This window comes from Gavialis gangeticus, unplaced genomic scaffold (genome assembly GCF_001723915.1).
Source record: "Gavialis gangeticus isolate Ggan-Ray unplaced genomic scaffold, GavGan_comp1, whole genome shotgun sequence".
Classification (NCBI taxonomy): Eukaryota; Metazoa; Chordata; order Crocodylia; family Gavialidae; genus Gavialis; species Gavialis gangeticus.
The window spans coordinates 82,227,113-82,247,010 of NW_017729034.1; the positions used below are offsets into that span (position 1 = coordinate 82,227,113).

Here is a 19,898-nt window from a genome sequence, read left to right on the forward strand (position 1 = left end):
CCCCCCCCCCCCCTGGCTGGGCAGCACCTTTCCCTGCTCCCTCCCTCAGCATGGAGAGCCTTGATCTGCCCCCCCACACCCGTTCCCTCCATGCTCCCCTTCCAACTTACCGGCTGAAGGCAGCTTTCCATACTCCCAGCTCTTCTCCATGCTGAGCTGTGACTGCACACAGAACAGGCATTTATTGGCCAAATGATTGGCTCCATTGGGCTGATATCTGATATACACAATCTTTTTTATATCGGTACCAATCCAATATCGGACCGACGTATCAGTGCAGCTCTAGCTAAGACTGCAGTCTTCTCAAGGGTCACATGTGCTCTCTGGTGCAGGGGAATGTCTATGGCAGTCTCCTTCCCCCAGCAGCTCCCAGAGCCAGACTGACTGCTCTGGATCATACCTTAGATCAGAGGTTGGCAACATTTTTGGTCAGTGCCAAAAACACCTACAACCTTAACTTGTGAGTTAGCATGCCAGGGTGGACAGTGAGGAAGTCATGAGGGACCTGATCTTTGTTGTGGCAGTGCATCCCTGGCCCCTTCCTGCCATCTGCCCCAAGGCACATGTGCCAAGCAAAATGCCTTTGCATGCCATGCTCTGGCACATGTGCCTGAGGTTGCCTACCCCTGCCCTAGGCTTGTGTGGCTTGAAGCCACACCCCATTTTGGTCATGTGATGCCCTGAGCTCTGGGCAGAGCTTTCCCTGTCATTCAAGGGCCAGCCTGCCTTTCTGCAGCCACATCCAGCTGAGTCTGCTGCATTTTCTCAAAGAAGCAGGAGCCTCTCCGCCCCCTCCTACAGTTCACTCTTCTCCCTTTCTCTTATTCCCCAGCTAACAGGGTTTGGGTCCCCTGTTACACTCGTATTCAGTTCAAGCTAATATACACTGAGCAATGGAGACAAGCCAGACATTAATAATGAAGCCCAGCTGTGATGGGCTGGATGCATAGCTTGGACGGATGATGGGTGAACAACCAAGCAGCTCTGCTACAGTGAACTGGAGTAAAGAAGAAGAAATGTGAATGCATTTCAAGGCTAACTGGCCAACTCCTGTGAGCTTTTAATCATAAATAAGTAGCATCGACTATCTAGATGAGAAAGGCATAGACCTTATTACACACCAACAGCACACCATTAGGTAGGAGAAGTGAGCAAAGCGAAGACTGTATCAGCTGCAGGGGACCAGCAGATTGTGTGGTGCTGCAAAACTGGAGACAAAAAAGGCTTATCATGTATAGGCCAGTACAGCTACTGTGTTTGACTCAAACTGAACTATAACACTGTCATTCTCACCTATGAGGGACTCACGAGGGTGCTATTCAGTTGACAAAGTTTTCCTAAAATTTCTTTTTAATCTTCACTATGCAGTAAGCTGGCAAGGTGGAGCATCCACAGTGGCAAACCGGGTTAGTGTTCTTATCAGTCAAGTGTGCAGGTCTAATTTAAAATCCTTGCTCTAGTCACAGCTGGAGTCTTATCACAGCCAGTTATGGACTTCTGGTCCCTTCACTGAGCTACTGTGCAATCTTGCATGATAATAATACCTCTGTTGTTTACCAGGTCTGGGAAAGGAACAGCAGAGGATGTTGTGGATCAGGAGTACTGGTCACTGAGGATAGATGTGGAAGATTTCTTACAACTGCAATTATTCTTAGCTCTAGTTGGTTTTATTAGCTCTTCATATTCATGAGTGTAAAATTTACTTATAAATTAAGAATAAGTACCACTGGAAATAAAACACTCATGTATTCATGAGTAACGAAATGAGAGAAAGGTGAGGCCACAGCTGGAGTACTGCTCAGGGATGATCTGATAGCCACCTATAAGTTTATCAGGGGTAACCACCAGTATCTGGGGGATTTGTTCACCAGAACGCCCCAAGGGATGACGAGGTCCAACAGTCATAAACTACTGCGAGACCGTTTCAGGCTGGACATAAGGAAGAATTTCTTTACTGTCCCAGCCCCCAAGGTCTGGAACAGCCTGGCATCGGAGGTGGTTCAAGCACCTACCTTGAACACCTTCAAAAGCAAATTGGATGATCTTCCGGGGTCCCTTCCAGCCCTAATGTCTATGAAATCTATGAAAGGGGGAGGGCTTTTAACAAGGAAACTGCTCCTTTTCTATTTTCAGCCTTAAGAAATAAGGTTGGAAGAATAAAATTAATGAATAACACTGTTAAAAGAGATTAGTTCCCCAAAGCTCTTCCTAATAAACACCACCATTCTCCAATTCCAGTGTAGGCAAGATAGGTGAAATTCTACACAGAAAAACCTAAAGGAGATGAAATTATATCCCAGAATCTCCCTATGCATCAACTTCAGAGGTGGATCACACTTTTACTCATGAGTCAGGGGTTTATAATACTGCTGTAGAACCGTGTAAAGATCAAGAATAGCTGGGGATATCTGCTCTCATTTGGCTTATCACAGGGAGGTCCTTAAAAATAAGCAAGATCTTCTGGGTTGTTTGCCACTTTCCTAGTCCCCACTCCTTCCCCAAAGCTTCTTCTCTCTCAGCATTACTGTTCATTACTTCTTTAACCAAGGAAAGCTGGAGAAGGGACAACTTATGATGTAAGGAGCAATGGAGCAGTTTATAGATTCCCACCGGGTAATTTCCCTGCTGGCTAGGAAGGTATCCTGGCTCCCTGACTTGCTTCCTTGTGTTGGAGCCCCCACTCCAGTGTTCTAACGAGTGTTCATCACATTAACAGTGAGCCACCCCCATGTTTGGAAATGTATCTGTAAAGGTGTGCCCATTTCCCCCACCCTTTTTACCATTTTGTAATGCAGAGGGGAGCATTTGGCCCAATGACAGAAGCTGTTCTCACAAGAATACAGTGCCATATTCTAATTCTTCTACCCCTTTTATTGTCTTTTTATTGAGCTATTTTGTTATTGCTTTATTGAGTAAGATACAACATCTCATCTTTAAGGAGCCACAGGCATCTTGAAACTGTAATGACAAGGAAAGGCTTTGTTATGAAAAACTTACCTGGGTTTTTGTAAATGCTGAGCACATCCTTGAAATAGTGAGGTAAGAATCTTTCCAGTAAAAGCAGCACATCCTCCAACTCTTCCAGAATCCCCACAAGCAGGAAATTTTCATTCACGTTCAATTTTGCTCTTTCAAGGGCCCATTCACCAGGCTCCCTTTGTGGATATTAAGGGGAGAAAAATAAAAGGTCTTTAAATAGTGCATTTACTTTGGAAATTCACATAAGAAAAAAATACTCCGTCCTCAGGCAGGATTTCTGTAGATGTGCAGCCAGGCTTTGTGATACTCTATTGGATCAGAATAATTTTACAAACCATTTTGATTGAAAACAGAAAGAGTAAAGGTCTATGTGGTTCATAAAACATATTCACAAATCATCTAGATACAGTTTTCCTTGTTAAAATATAATTCCTTTAAAATTAAGTTGGGGACTGTGCAGCAGTGCTCAATTCTCTTGACAACTTCCTTTAAGAAGCTCAAAACCACTCACCCATAAAACAGTGTATTTATGCTCTGAAAAGGCCACCCATACATCTCTGTGGATGGAAGACTTGACAGGACTTGGTCTGTGAATGGCCCTAAAGGCAGATTGTAGAACACAAGGAAGACCTTTCCTCGTGGAGTGGTCTCCACCTCTCTTTGGCCAGCAAGGGGCATAGAAGTCATTGGCCCTTCTTTCTCACATCTCTCTGGGTTTTCCCTTGCTCCCTCTTGCTATCCTTTGCTTTCTCCCTGCACCTGTACTATAGGAGATGTTTTTTAGGATGCTGATTATCAGTCCAATTTTAAGGGTTGTTTAGAACCTAATGAGGTGTTTTTTTGCCTTTCTTGCAGAATTAGGGAGGCAGAGTTAGGTGAAGCAGAAGTAGGACTTGAACATTCACAGTTAGCAATCTGCAGGAGTCCTTTATCTTTGCAACTTACTGTTGGTGTTCAGGATGGGTAAAGGAACAAAGAGGTCACCCCAGAACTGAAACATATCTAATGGACCTTGTGCCTATAGGAAAAGAATGTAATGTCTTTGCAGACTGAGGTACACTCTTTGGTATGCTCTGTCATTCTTGAAGGGGGACAGAAAAAGGACTGAGCTGAATTTTACAGGCAGGCTGAGGAATGAGTACACCATTTCTAAGCAAAATGGTGGGAGTCCTACAGTCTCAGCAGTGGACCCAATTCTATATCTGGTACTTTAGGTTCATCATGTTTATAGTCTCCCACCTAAGTTTACAACCTTGGCAAGAAAGCACTTCTTATGATGTACAGAATCAAATGTGTTGTTTTACACACAAGGTCACACAATCCTTTCCTTCACAAACCCATACTCATCTATTCTTTCTTGGGTATTTTCTTAGTTCATATCTGTAACCAATCCCAATCCCCAGGACTTTCCTTCTGGTTTGTATGTGGGGTGCCATTAGAAACAGCACCACATTTCACTAGTGCAGGGACCACAGTGTGATAGACATCATGGTTTTAATGTCACCTACCATAAATACTTGTTGGTCCCAACAATTTTTGCTTACCAATTTATCTGGAGATCCAGGTAAAATGGCTTGACTACATCAACTTCACTTATGCATATTGCTAAACAAAAGCCTTTCCTGCAGCAAGGACTCTCCTTCTATATAGCCATCTTTTGCAGCCCTATAAAAGGTGGACAGTCAATTTGGGACACATCATTTGTCCCGTGGCACTCCACTCCCTTTACATAGCTCTGTCTCCAGCAGAGAAGCAGGGCAGAATTCTACCTATTAGGAATCTATATGCACCTGAGCACCTAAGCAGATCCTGTTCCACACTATTTTAGTCCCTAAAAAACTGTTAACAGGGAAGGCAGAAGGATCCTCTTCCTACTTACTGCTCTTTGTGACTTAGTCTTAAGACTACGATGGTGCCATGTAACAAACGCAGGCATGGTAATGCTTTTTCAGGGACTTGAGCAGGGTGAAACAGAACACATGTAGTTGCCTAATAAGTGGAACAGGATCTGGTCCATGGCATTGTAATGACCAACCTCTCTGTCCCTACTTCTTGTAGCTCCCCCTCCCGATTATGGTAACTTATACATCTCCGTGAGACTGCTTGTGTGCATGAAGTTAAATATAGGACCACAAATGTTTACTATATCAGGGCCAAAACAAACTAGGAGTTCTCTATTGAAAACAGAGTCATGAAAGCATTTAACTCCTTCAGAACTTCTGAGCAGAGCTGAATCTAATTACAGAAATGGAACTCAGAATTTGGGGAAACATTTACAATGAAACTGATTAACACATAATTAAAACTGTGTCTTACACACACTGTCACTGTGATTTTTTTACTATATCCATACTAATCTATATAGATTTGGTGAATTATAAGCATGGAGTCAATGAAAAGCAAATTTACATTACTTCCCGTATTTTGTAACATATGCATGCAGTTTTCACCAACTGCCACAAGACAGGTTTTCTTTTGAATTTAGGATAGCAAAAAATCAATTGCATGTCTGATATAACTATTGGTACCTGTTTTTTATGCCTATTTCTTTTATTACATCAGGTCTGAGATTCATATATTTACCTGCATCTTGGATGCTGTCCACAGAAATATGGTATGATGTAAAATAACCTGGGATTGGAACACTCAGGATAATTTTCAAGAATACATACATTAATGTCCTGAGGAGGAAAGAAAAAACAGAAAAGAACTAAGTTTAAGTATTATTTCTTATAACCTCCATAAAAACTTTCTCTTGCTTTCAGACATTACTCATGCAGTGGACATAGTATACTTATATTTTAGTATGACTTCTGATAAAGTTCCCCATCACATTCTTATAAAATTGCTATAATATGGGTACATACTTTACTCAATTACTTCAACAATACAAATGGATCAATGTCAGAAGGGCAGGAAGTTTTCTGAATAACTGATCTGAAGCTGAGGAATGTCATTGGGATTGATTACCTGCTGGCCTATATATATCGGATCGGGTTTGAAGGGATTCCCCTATGAATTGGGTAAATTGGATGCATGTTATTAGTTAATGGATTCTTTACAGAATGGACTTCATATGCATTGATCCTGAATGACTGCAATATGAATTATGGATCTGGTTGGCACCTGAGCCAAACTGATTATCTTTCTGGGATATACCATCAGACATTTCCCCAGCTAGTGAAGAGCTGTTGACGGGACAACGGTACTCTGAAAGATCGAGGCCAACGTTATTTACCACTTGATGTGGTGTGGTGAAGTGGGGTATAAGAGGAGGAGGAGCCCTGCACTGAAGCCCTGGGAAGGGCTCAGGGTGATTGTCTCACTAACTCCAACTCCCAGCAAGACTAAAGGTTCCATCAAGATGTGGCAGGCAAGAGTAGACCATCTGAGATAGAAGACAGTGATACTTACTAGCATCTTCCCAAACAGCGCATACAAGCAAGACATCTGGGAGGCGGGTGCCCCGGCCTTACAGAGTTACCCCCAGACAACATGCTTTAAAGATTTCCTAAAATTCTCTGTTGATCAGTGAATTTGTACAATTTTATGAGTTTTCAAATCAGATACATTTCCATGGCAACATTTTGTGGTGGGACAAATCCACATTCCATTTAATTGTAGACCACGTGAATGGAGGAGACATTTGAATAAAGTACAAACACAGTTACTAATGACAAAGACCCTCAAAAATGGTGCTTGAAAGGACTGATTCTTCTGCAGCAAGTTAAGTAGTAATCACTGGATGATGTATGTAGTTAATATGTGATATGACTTAATGCAGTCCCAGTTCAGGGGAAAGGTATTGTTCTTACACAGTGCTCCAGTAAACTTTCCACTAAATTGGCACTGCTGCAACACAATCCCATTAGAATAGCCATAAACCTGACAGGTTGCTAGGAATGTACCACACACCTGCACCTTGAAGTGGTTTCTAATAGCAGACCTGTTGAGGGCATAGTGAAGAAGCTCATATGAAAAAAATTGTGTACTGTCCCTGCCCATTGCTCTCATTTAATTATTAGAGTTGAGTTCCATGACACATGCCATGCTCATCCTTCTCAACTAAATAAAATGCTGGTTATGTAAATTAATTTTCTTACTTTTTCTTTTTCTAAGAAACACATTATAGCAAAACCTGCATTTTAAACATATTATAAATGCTTAAATCCTATGAATCCAGCATTTTTCATGTTCAGCAAGTTACAATGTATGCAGACAGCTAAGTGTGTTTATGTAGTTTACTCCTATTTCTGTTTCTATGATCTAGGGCAGTGGTTCTCAACCTTTTTAGACTTGAGGCACCCTTTGGAAAATGTCAGCTCTTAGTTTTCACTTTTTTTTTTTTTACTACAAAAAATAATACAGAAGTTTTTCTGTTCCAAAGAACTCAGAAAGACCACAACTATAGATTTCTATTTATAATCTAAGGGTGTGCCCCACATGGAGAGGGTGTGCATTTGCAGTGGCAAAAATATTAGTGGCACAAATGTGCTGCTACTTTTTGCTGTTGCACACACCCCTGCACATGTGCTTTGGTGCAGGGCAAAAGGTCCCGCTTCAGATAAACTGCCCTTTCCCTGCTTCTCCCAGCTCCTGGTGTGCTGGAGAAGCTGGGGAGGAACTAAAAGAGGGGAGACAGCCAGAGAGTCTCCCTGGAGGACCAAGCTTCCATGTCAGGTGCATGCTCCTGTGGTGTGTACTGTGCCACTTTTTTTCATGGCATTTTTATTTTGCTACAGGGATTTCCTGGTAGCAAATTTTGCCCCCGCACTGCAAATTTGAAGCACAGGGGATGTTGTGACATGCTGGGTGTGCAGTTTGTAGTACTTCAAAGAGGTCTGCAGCATGTGCCTGCATATAAATATAAATTGCATGTGCCTGGACATCTGGATCCAGCCTACAGTTTTATCTTGTGAATCATGTTTGTAAACCTAATATTGCAGTGCTAATACTGTATGGCATCCTGTGCCACCCTTGACTGGATATATAGGCACCTCTGGGTGCTGTAGCATTCTGGTTGAGAATCACTGATCTAGTTAAAAGCAAAATAACACAAGAGCAAAAAAACCCTCATGTACGCTCATAGTATCACTCAGAAAGAACAGACACTCAACGAGTGCAAAACAGCTACAAGTCAACCTACACATACGAAACAAGAAATAAACTAGTGTAATGTGAGTGTAATTTGTGTAACAGCAGGCGGAACCAGGGGGAAGTCTCCAGAGCTGTGATGACTGCTAAGGAGCAGGGAAAAAGGAAGAGGAAGCTTGACGCTGGATTAAGGAAAAGAGAACAGATGCACATGTAACTTGGTAAGCCCTACACAAGAGATCCCACTGGCTCAGTCAGTGAGGACTGTGGATGGAAGGAGCCAGACTCAAATTTGGGAGCAGCTGTAGGTTGCTGTTTGAGTGCTCTGGGACTAAAGACATATTTGAGGGACACTTCCAGAGGCGTGGGAAGGAAATTAAGGTGCTGAGTATATATTACCACAATGCTGACATTTCTTTATCTTTTACCTGTTCCCTCTTTTTGGCCTTTTGGCTTGTGACCCTAACCCCTATGATTTTCTATAAAGAACTCCTATTTGTTTCTTTTGTCACCTTCTGGGGCTTCAGGGTTGGCACATTAGCATAGAACAGTGATCTTTCCCAAATAGGATTCAGGGAATTAGCAGGACAATCAATGGAACCTGTACTATAATTGCCTCTATTCTGTAACTAGAGGACTATTTGCAGCTCTGCTATTTCTTTGCAAACATTAATACTGTATTTACTCAATTCCAAGACAAGCCCCCCCCCATTTAATGGGGGGGAGTCCCTCATCTTAGAATCAAGTAGAAGGGCTGACAGGGGCAGGGGGAGGGAGGGGGGGGCAGACAGGTAGCTGCTGTGGCTCAGGGTCCAGCCCCTCTCTGGAGTCATGGCTGTAGCTGTAGCTGCTCTCTATGCCCCTCCAACTGCCTCTGCATCCCAGCATCTCCTGCCTCTAGTCTCTTCCTTCCATCTTTACCCCCACAGTTTCTGTTCTCCTGCCTGCCCCTTTCTTTCCCCTTTCCCCTTGGTCTGCACAAGCAGACTCCATCTATGCTGCAGCCAGAGGCCCTGAGCTTGGCTCCAGCCCAGCCCCATAGCAGTGGCATGCAGTCCACATGACTGCTAAGGGGGTTAAGCTAGGCTGGGGTTGTGCTTCATGCCCCAGGCATAAAATGGGGAACAGAGGCTGTGCAGGAGGGGAAGGAGAGAAGAGGCTGGGGGGTGGGGAAAGGAGGATGCAGGAGGATGAGCAGAGGCCAAGGGAGAAGGGCAGGAGGGTAGGCACAAGTAGGGGGCAAGCTGTTTGACCTCCCCACATCACCTGCTCCTCCACTGCCTACCCCCCTCTGCAGCAGTGTGGGTGGGAATGAATTAGGGTCAACCTAATTCTAATAAGACAACCCTCCAATAATTAGATTCTATGCATGGTAAATTATAATAAATCTATTCATTTTCCACGTACAGAGTCTAATTATTGGGGGGGGGGGAAAGGTCCATCTTGGGTTCCAATAAATATGGTATATAGTGAGAAAAACAAACAGGGAGCCAGAACACAACACAACCTTATAAATAATGAAACAACACTGAATTTGACAAGAAAAGTAATGGAAACCTCTTCTCCCTTTTCTTGAAAACATTTAACTATTAAAGGCAGGGAAAGCACGTGTGCAATAAAAGCAGCACACTATCACATGTACATTTCTGCACATTTAACCATTAAGTATTTTATATGCACCTTTTCTGAAAAAAGAAATTTCTTAGTATCAGTGGAATCCATTATTAGATCCTCCACTTTTGTAAACTAGAGAAATCTAGTAAAATCAACTGGTCTACACCAATTTAAAACAGGAATGGAAAAGCCAGACTCTAGTCCAATGATTAGGCACATAAATGGACTTATGCATAAATGGCTGCTAAAGTGAGAGTTTGAGTCCTTGTAAGAGACACATGCAAAAGGTGAGTAGGTCATCCTCCTGCTTAATGCTTTTTTGTGGCACAGTATTAAGGTTAAGAAGATGGTTATTATAAAAGTAGATGCATTCATGGAATTTCAGGACATGAGCAGGACGGACTAGTATTGTCCTTACATGCCTAAATGCGCTTATCACCTAATAGCTGGAACAGAAGTCCTCAGAATTGGTTTTGGTAAGGAGAAAATAAAGAGGATCAGGAAGAAAACTCAGTATTTTTCTTCTGTTGCAACAAAATATTAAGACAAAGGGAAAACATATTTTAACACTAACCTACAATTTTTCACATACCTCAGGTGGACTAACATTTACCATGGAATAACGATGCTATGATTCAGACCTCATATACCATTTACATTTAAACCAATGTTACTTACTGACATATGATATATGTTAGTGTAGCTGGAGGGATCTAATAAATTTAGAGCACCTGCTAGCCAGTAAAATTTTGGGGCATGCCTGCACCGTATTATGTAAAACATAGCATCTGAACAAATTAGCTTGAGCCACCAAAAACCGCATAACTGTTGCCCAGAGCTCTATCCAGGCTAATTTACCCTACTTCTCTCAGAAGAGCTAATTAGATATGCCCTCCAACATAATAAATTATAAAATAAATTATCTGAAACAACCCATTCAGTAAAATATTTAATTTAACATTAATTAAGCAGATTCACAAGCCTAATCTATGAAATTACTGTTTATCAAGAGAAAAATAGTTAGGCTTGGTCCTTTCTGCAGTCTGGTGTGAAGCAGATTTATGAATGTTCTGGTTATCATATATAATATACGCTTATTTTTAGAGACACATTGGTCCATATCATATAGGAAAATTGACATTATTGGTGATTGGCATTTTTTGGCTGATGTGGCAGATACTGTCACCAATAAATGCTGTGTGCATACACAGCCGCAGGATGCACATGGCCAGCCCTGCAGCTTGGAGAGCAGCATCTGGCTGGTAAGTCTGTTGCAGGGGAAAAAGAAGAGGAAGGGAAGGGAGGTGAGGGGGGCAGATTGAGGTCCCTGGCAGTGAGGGAGGGCATGGGGCTGCCGCTGGGGAACGGGCAGGGGCAGGCGCTGCACAGCTGGGGCAAGGTGGGGCATGGGATGGAGCTGCAAGAAGCTTGTCCAGGTGGCGTGGGGTGCTGGGGGGCAGCTTCAGCCAGATGCTGCTCTTAATGCTGCTGGGCTGCATATTGGCAATCAGATCATTATTGGCCGATATGGGTCGTTAAACATTGGCCATTGGTATTGGCCCAAAAATTCTCTGTCGTGCATCCCTACTTATTTTAAAATATAAATATTCCTAAATTGAGCTCTATCTTGGTATTTTGGTAGCTGATCTACTTTATAGCAATCTGCTGTAAAACAGGATTTGTCAGCACAAGATGCCAAGATGAAAAAAATCATCTTGGTCAATTTTTGCATTATTTTTTGTTCAAATGTGCTTTCGTAACAGCAAACTGATCCTTTATATTATAACACCTATAGAAATTTATTTTTCTGTGGAAAGCACAAGGGGAAAAACGGGCCAGCACTTAACACTTGTAGGTGTTTGAGAGATTTTAAAACTAAACGAAAACCCCAACAACTTTATTTGAACACTGCAGATAGTGAAATAAAAAGGAAGCAGCTCGATTGCATGCATTCATAATAATCTCTTCCTAATTTAGAAGTGCTTTTAGTTTTTCTTTGGTCGCTGAGTACTACACTTAGCAAAGAATGATCTGTCTTTGTAGACAGACCTCTAATTCATCTGGTTTTCAAATTCCACTGGGTTGGGGGGTCTGTCCTATCATTATCTTTTCTCATCGCCCATTGAAATGGTAACTTCTAAGGCAGGAGTGGGCAATTATTTGGGCTGGAGAGCCACTTAATGAGTTTTGGTGAGCTACTGAGGGCCAGGGAGGTGGGTGGGGAGATGCCAACTGATCCTATTTGGCCTCCCAGCTGCTGCTGGGAGCCTGAGTTGGGAGGGCTGCACTCCACACCGCTCTGTTCTGCCATAGCTGGGGCCAGGCTGGGAAGCGTGCAGACTTCTCCACCCCTGCCTGGCTTCCTGTTGGTGCTGTGCAGTCATAGCACTGCAGACACTGGCAGTCAAGCACACAAGGGACAGGGCATAATGCAGTGTGCTGAGTAGCTGTCCCACACTGGGAAAGTTGGGGCCAGCTGTAGCCAAGCCCTCCTCATGGCCACACTGGGAAAGTTGGGGCCAGCTGTCCTGGGCCAAGCCCTCCTCACAGCCAACGCAGACTCATCTGGTGGTGCTGTGACAGCAGCATCTCATTGCGGCAGGTGGGATGGCTGCTTAGTGCGCTGCATTGCATCCTCTCCTGTGTGGGCCTTGCTGCTGGCAGTTGTGGTGCCAGGACCACACAGCCACAACGCCAACAGAAAGCTGGATGGGGGAATGGAGGGAATGGATGTAGAGGGGGCGCAGAGGAGTGTGTATGCTGTGCAGCTCAGCCCAGCCCCCTCTGCTCTGCAGCAGAGCAGAACATTGCAGAGTGTAGCCTGCCCTACTCAGGCTGCTGGTGGCAGCTGGCAGGCCGGATAGGATCAACTGGTGGATCAGATATAGCCTGCAGGCTGTATTTTACCCACCTCTGTTCTAAGGGAACTAGCTTTGTGCCAAAGTTACTTAGCTATCTATACAGTACAAATAATTTGAAATAAATGAAGTTTATGGAACAGAAGAGCAGCATTGTTGTCACCTGTGCCACAAGACTACTTAATTGTGGGAAAAAGGGTTTTTTTCTTTTTTTGGTCCACTCAGATATTACACTAATGACATTTTTCCTATCACACTTCCTCTTTATCATAGCTACACCCTATTTTCAACATATTTCACTAATATTCCTCATTGCTGTTTATGTAATATGGTATTTTAAAGTGAACTGCTGTCCAATCTGCTGATCTGATAGTATCTCTAGGCTGATCCTCACTGAAATTTAATGAAAGTGTGCTATAAAAAAACCCCAAAAAACCAAAAAGATTATTTTATCCAAATTAAAAGCATATCCTTAAATCTGGAATTGAAATGAGCTTGTTTATAACTCTCATAGGTTCCAACAGGCTTTTTCCAACCAGGCTGTTTTGATTTAGTTTCTTTCTCATTTTCTCCCAGAAGTGTCATCTTTAAGGATATTTGCTCTTTGTCAATATATGTCCTTAATAAAAATGTAACACACTCATGCAACACTGACAGGTTTAACTAAAAAAGAATGATGCTGCCCTTAAAATGAAAGATCTAAAAGCACATTTAATACAGGCCTAACTTCTTCCCTTCTCTATATTACAGAAGGTTTAGAGACAGCAGATACCTAAATTCCTGGCAGGCATTACACTTAAGATGTGATTAACCTGTTAATCGTGCCATAAATAGTAACACTGCCACATGTTCCAGGAAATAATGGTGCAACTAAACAAGAAGCCAGCCACATAAATATTAAGCAACCAATATGTATTATTTTTGTGTCTGGTTTCCATCATGTCTTAAATGTGGCAGGACTGCAACAAACTGGAGCCAGTTGCATGCTCCTGTGTGGTCTCAGGGGCAGGACCAACATTTGGTGCTAGCCCTAAGGACCATACTGGATCCAGTTCAGGGCACCAGTGCAGTCCTGGGGCTGGGACCAACAATCAGCTGATCATCTGTCCTGGCTCCAAGACCACTCCAGTTCACACTAGGCTGCAAACACTCAGCTTTCACCTTACTAGTGCAAGAGAAGCCCAGAATTGTGATCCCAATCTTGCCCTGCACTGGCAAGTAGTTATGGAGCCATTGGGATCTGATGCCTGATCCCAAAATTGCATGTCTTGCCATGGCAGGAGGCTTGATGTTTAGAGTTGGCAATCAGATCCCATCATACCATTAAATGAACATGTGACAGGTGCCCTAAGAACAGGCCATTCAGTAGGAAGGCAATAATTCCAGTATTATAAAAACATATCTGTAGGTACTTTTTTGTAGTTCAGTAATACTACAATGGGAACAATGGTTGACGTGAAAGCAATTAATCCAATGGTTTTTCAGAACACACAGTGCTTTCTTTAAAAAAAAAAAAAAATGTTTCAGGATTTCCTCATAGATACAAGCCTTATTCCAGCCTTTGCAGAGACCTGGGGAGATGAAAGACAATACAATACAGAATGCAAGAAAAATGAAGGAATCACAGTTGGCTTGTTTGTGCTGGTAATTTAATTTATTTTATACAAAAACAAGTGCCTTAATAAGAAATTTTGGAAAGTGCTTCCCTTCACTATAATGCTTAACCAATTATATGAGTTTACACATGTTTACATTGTCATGCAAGTATTAGTTAATTAAAAATGCAAATTACTGAAGTATTTCCAGAGGCCCCTTCATGAGAAAAAAAGTAGAAGACAAAACACGGCAATACCATTTTCCTTGGTTCCCTAACAAGATTTTAAAAAATTTCACCTACAATGGTAGCTTATAAATATTTACTATAAATAATTTTACCATGCCCTCTGGACCACAGAATACTCCTTCGCACAGTAAACCAAAAAAAACCCCTAACCAAACAAAACCCTGAGTGTTTAGACTCTGTTCCTCAAACTAGTTATTGCTTAGTACATCAGTCATTTTAATCTGGCTAGTTAGTACTGATCTGAATACAATATTTTAGGTCTAATTATTCTGGATATTAAGCTGTTAAATCTGGAGTCATTTCCAGTACTGGAAAGCTTCACTTTCACTTGGAGACAAAATGTTTGACTTTTTGTGTAGTAGTGCACTGCCATACAGCACTTTCATACTTTCTGGAATCTGAAAGTCCTGTACCACTTATCTGGCCTGCAGGGCTGAAATGTGGAGCACTGTTGAACTAGGCTGTTGTTTATGACAGCTTATGCCTCCCCCAGTCAGTCAGTCTCTAAGATGCCACTGTGCTCTGCCTTCTACTAAATTTTGTAACAGAAGAGGAAGTTCTTAAAAGAAGAATGCCATCCTAAGGACTGTTTTAATACCTAAATAAGCAGACCAGATACTCTCTTTGCTGTGGGGTGAAATGGTGGCAAAGGGAGATAAGTTCTCAGAACCAGCAGGATGAGGAGCAATGCCTTTGGAACAGGTGTCCTAAATAATAAAGCACTGGGTAGAGGGAGGGATTTGTAAGGATGGTGGAGTAGCAGGCTAGGGTTGAGGGAGATGGGCCTCAAGAAAAACTACTGTATGCAGCACGTTCTCTTCCGGGCATGGCAGCATCCCAGCTGGAAATCTATGTAGGATTTAATGTTCCTGCAGGGAGCTTTTAAAAAAAATCCATCTACAATCATGTTGGAACTGGAGCCATTTCTGCATTTCACAATTACAGCAAACAAATAACTTCTATCTTTTATTAATATTCCTTTTTATATAATTCTGCTTAACTGTCAATCTAACTTTTCTGGAGGTGCTGAAATTTTCTACAGTTATCCCCCGACAATTTTGGAAAGCAGGAACACATTAGCTGTTAGACATTTTAATTTTTTCTATTTAAAAATACCTTGTGCACGCACACACATACACAAAAAGTGTGTGCATATGTATATCATTCAAAATCTCACTGATGACTATTAAAAAATGTGTGATGTTCTCTTTTTTTTCGGGGCGGGGAGTGGTGGTGGAAGGGGAACTTATATCATACAAACACTACAAGGACAAAATACTGTTGAATGAAATTGGTTCTTCAGTTTTAAGTTAAAAGCAAGCAAACTTTTTTTCAAGTAAATTCAGAAAAAAAAATCACTTTTATATATGCAGTCATAGGCCTTACACTACATACAAGGAGGCTGTGGAGTTTGGATTCCAATGCATAACTTGGTTTCTTCATACGTGTAAAATTTCAGCAGTAAAGATAGGTAAAATACTATTGATTTTTCTCAATAAGTTAAAAAAAAAATACCTGTACTTGTTGATCCTCAATGTACCCAAACACAAAATTATAGAAATTGCAAATTATGCAACAAGTTTAGATTATTTTCTATGAATATCCCTAACAATTTTAAATGAAGAATTATATTTAAAAAACAAAGATATCACTGTGCGTCTTATAAATATTTTTCCACCTATTTCCCATGAATCTAAGGAAAGTGATGAAAATTGCCTTTCCTTCCCTCATAACTGAAATGAAAAATGCTGTGCCCTACTAGTATCATGTACTATGGGTAACATAGTCAGAAGGGCCCCTATTTATAATATAGCCAGTATATGTTTCCTAATGAAGACTGAAGGCAACAGATGTGAAGTGAAGGTGCGTCACAAGGGCCACAGAGGAAGTGGTGAACTAAATAAATGGCTTTCAACTAGAAACCTAACTGTAAAGAAAACTAAATAAAACGATGTGGAAAATCAGTGAATGAGCCCAGTTGATGGTGACCTCTCCTGCTTACAAGGCTGTTCTTAACACAGTCCTTCAGTCAATAGTACAGTATGGTACTTATCAAGAACAGCCAAGGAAAATTTTTTTGCTCTGCTGAGAGCCTTCAAAATCCCCTAACTGCTTTTTAAATGTTTTCTTAAATACTTGCTCAGTATTTACAAAAGGGGTGCACTGACCATTACATCGTGACAACAGTCTCATGTGATACGAATTAAATACAACTACATTTGAAAAGTAGGTCATCTCTTTTTCCAAAACCTGAATTAAGGGTTCTGAGGAACCACATGGCGATGGAGAAGAACTGTAAATAAGGCTGCTCAGCAGACTGCTCAACAGTGTAAATATAAAATGAAAGAAAGAAAGGCAAAGCTTCCTACACCTAAAAACTGTAAAAACACTTACCTTGCCCATCAATACCACAATGTTAGACTAAAGGTTGGAATCAAAGTCTTCAAATATAAATGGAGTGAAAATTTAGCGAGATGGTTACTATATGTTAGTGGCACATGTTTTTGTGGACATTAAAGAGTTTTAACCTTATAAAAAGGTATTTTTAAGTCAGTTGGTTTTAATGATTTTATCCAGTTTAAAGCAAGAATGTATTGGACATCTTAACTGAAAACCACAAAGTCAAGATATAGGTATATGAAGGTTAATTTTGGAACTAAGACTTCTAGTTTTTTGTATAAAGTCAAGATGATGTATTTGTCTTTAAATTTTGTTGTTGTTGTTGTTAAATTCCATTTTCAAATTCTGGCAGAATTTGGTCCTTTGCTCATGGACATTGGGGATGAAAAGCACTGGCAAGAGAGCCAGATGGTAAGCAGATGCTGTGCAAGCTTCTTTAAACAGCACTGCCAATGCAACCCAGGCCAAGTACTTGTAGCCAATGCTATTCCAGTGTGGGGCCTCTCCAAGGAGAGCTGCCAGTTGTACTGACTTGTGCCAAACTGTGTGGGTGTTTTCTGAGATAGATGCATGTCCTCTAAAGACCACCACAAAACTACCAGACCTATTTCAACAACTAAATCAGATTCCAGAGGTCAGAAGCCAGTAACTTAGCTTAATACCTATGCAGTCAAAATGTAACAATGTTTTAGGTTCCATTTAGATGATACATGACCTCACTAGCACTGCTCCTGCCACAGGGATGGAAGAGCATTCATTCCCATGTTATATTATATGGCACTGGAACACAGTGAAGCAGGCATTCAGAATTATAAAGAGAATTGTAAGCAGAACAAAAAGTATCATATGCCCTTTTATAAATCTCTGGTGTGTTCACACCTTGAATTTTACATGCAGTTTGGTCCTCCATGGCAGGGGGTCAGACTCAATGATCTGTCTAGGTCTCTTCCGACTCATTGATTCTATGATTCTCTTGCCTCAAAAATATATATATATAAAAATCTAGAAAAAGTACAGAAAAGGGTAACAAGGATGATCAGGACTATGGAGGAGAGACTAAATAGACTAGGACTTTTCAGCTTAGAAGAGAGATGATTGAAGGGAGACATAATAGAGATTTATAGAATAATAAATGGTGCAGGGGAAGTAAACAGGGGTTTATTATTTACCATCTCTGAAAATACTAGAGCTATGACACCCCCTACAAGTTGCAGGTATTGCACAATTAACTTAAGATCAACTACATGTGCAAGGTAGCTATCACATGATAAAAAGCTCCAACTAGCTATAAAGCTAGACCTCAAAAACAGCTGCTATCGAGCTTTAATTTGCACATGTAGCAGGGTCTTCCCTGTGGCTGGGACCTGTCAGCTGACAGAGCTGCCAGCCACATGGGTGTACCATGCCCAGTGTGAAACCCCCAAGCCAAGGGGATCACAGAAGCATTGATCCCAAAGGCTTGGTGATGTATATAACCCTCAGCACACAAGGCTACAAACAGCAGGGTTCCCAGCAGCACTGTACCTAGACTCCTAGCAGCCCCAGAAGAACTTTTAGTATCGGGCCATTCTTCGCCACAGGTAATAATAATAATAATAATTTTTTAAAAATTACCATTTTCAGGCCCCCTTTCTGTCCGAGCCCTGGACAGCCACCCGGTTCACCTATGCCCATGTTTGGCCCTAGTTCTCAGTCCCGGCTGTGTCTTGTGTGCAACTGGGACAGGGAGTCCCGTCAACTGCAGAGTCTCTCAGTCCCTGCTGTGTGAGGTGCAGAGGGGGTCAAGAGTCCCCAGAGATCAAGGGGGCTCAGTCATGGCTGCATGTGGCCCCTGTGGCTGGGAGCCCCTTCAGCAAAGGGGGTTCCCAGCCGTGGGATCCGTCTCCATCTGCACTGGCAATTAGGTATGATTGGATCTAATGTGCGATCCCACAATGGTGCCTCCTGCTACACATATGTAGCATAGCAGGAGGCGTGATTGTGTGGATCATGCATTAGATCCAAATACACCTTTTACCTGCCTGTGTAAAGGCAGAGGGCACCTATGGGACATAAATCACGGAGGGGACACTGAACACGATAGACACTGGTGAAACCCTGAATCAACTTCCTAAACCTCTGAATGCTGGAAGCTGCAATGGCAGAGAAGCAGAGGGTGGAAAATTCTGGGCATCCCCTGTTTATCTTCAGCACCTACTCTTTGTTATTGTGTGAATCAGGATACCGAGCTACATAGGCCAATGTAAATGACAGGTCTTATGTAGATAATTCTAAAAACAGTTTGTCATCACACAAATTTCCAAAGTGGAAGGAGTCACTCAAAAGAGTTTTATCCTTTTTTCTTGTAAAAGTGATTGACAGGAGGCAATTTTTGTGCCCCCCACTTTTTTCTGATTCCTGCTGTATTTAAAGTAGTTGTTGATGGAAAGGAAAAGAGATCTTTTTTACATTTCATCCTGAAGAGTAATCATCTCTCTAGCACAATGGCTCTCAACCTTTTTAGAGTCAAGGCTCTGAGTTTTCATTCTATTTTTGGCTACAGAAAAATAACAGCAAAGAACTCGGGAAGATCACAAATCAGAATGTCTGTAACACCTTGGATTTCTATTTGAAATCTCTGGATTTATCTTGTGAATGTACCTAGCAGTGCTAACACTGCATGACACTCCACAGCACCCCTGAAAGGATATCAAGGCACTCCAGGGAGAATCACTGCTTTAGCTTTTCATGGAAGTGAGTTCAACAGCAATGTGAAAGAGAGACAGAATAAGTTATCTGGAGAACATAGCATCTTGCCCTCTCCTCCCTATGTTCCATAAACAGAATGGGGGATAAGTTTGAGCCCTCCAACGCTTTGTGAGTTACTCACAAGCCTGAGCTCTCCATGTGCCCTACGTGCCATTGGGCTGGGCTGACTTCATGAAAGTAGGAGCTGGCCCAGCCCAATGGTGCATGGCTGCTGCCTGTGGTGCCAGGAGCCCTGGGTGGCAGCAAAAGCCAGCCTGGTTTTGTTTAAGGATGCATGCCAGCAGGCTGGGCCAGTGCCAAGTGCCATGTGTAGCCCCTAGATCTCAGGTGGTGATGTGCACCGCCAGCCACTGCTACTGCGG

General features: G+C 42.1%; 1 protein-coding gene across 1 annotated transcript in view; it reads right to left on the reverse strand.

Moving 5' to 3' along the window:
• Positions 1–19,898, reverse strand: part of UST (uronyl 2-sulfotransferase) — a 388,259-nt gene that overhangs the window by 78,181 nt on the left and 290,180 nt on the right. Inside the window, exons 7-8 of the mRNA XM_019526747.1 lie at positions 5,563–5,660; positions 2,998–3,155 (exon numbers count right to left, since the gene is read on the reverse strand). Coding sequence (XP_019382292.1) covers positions 2,998–3,155; positions 5,563–5,660 — 256 coding nt within the window. The remainder of the gene's footprint in view (positions 1–2,997; positions 3,156–5,562; positions 5,661–19,898) is intronic.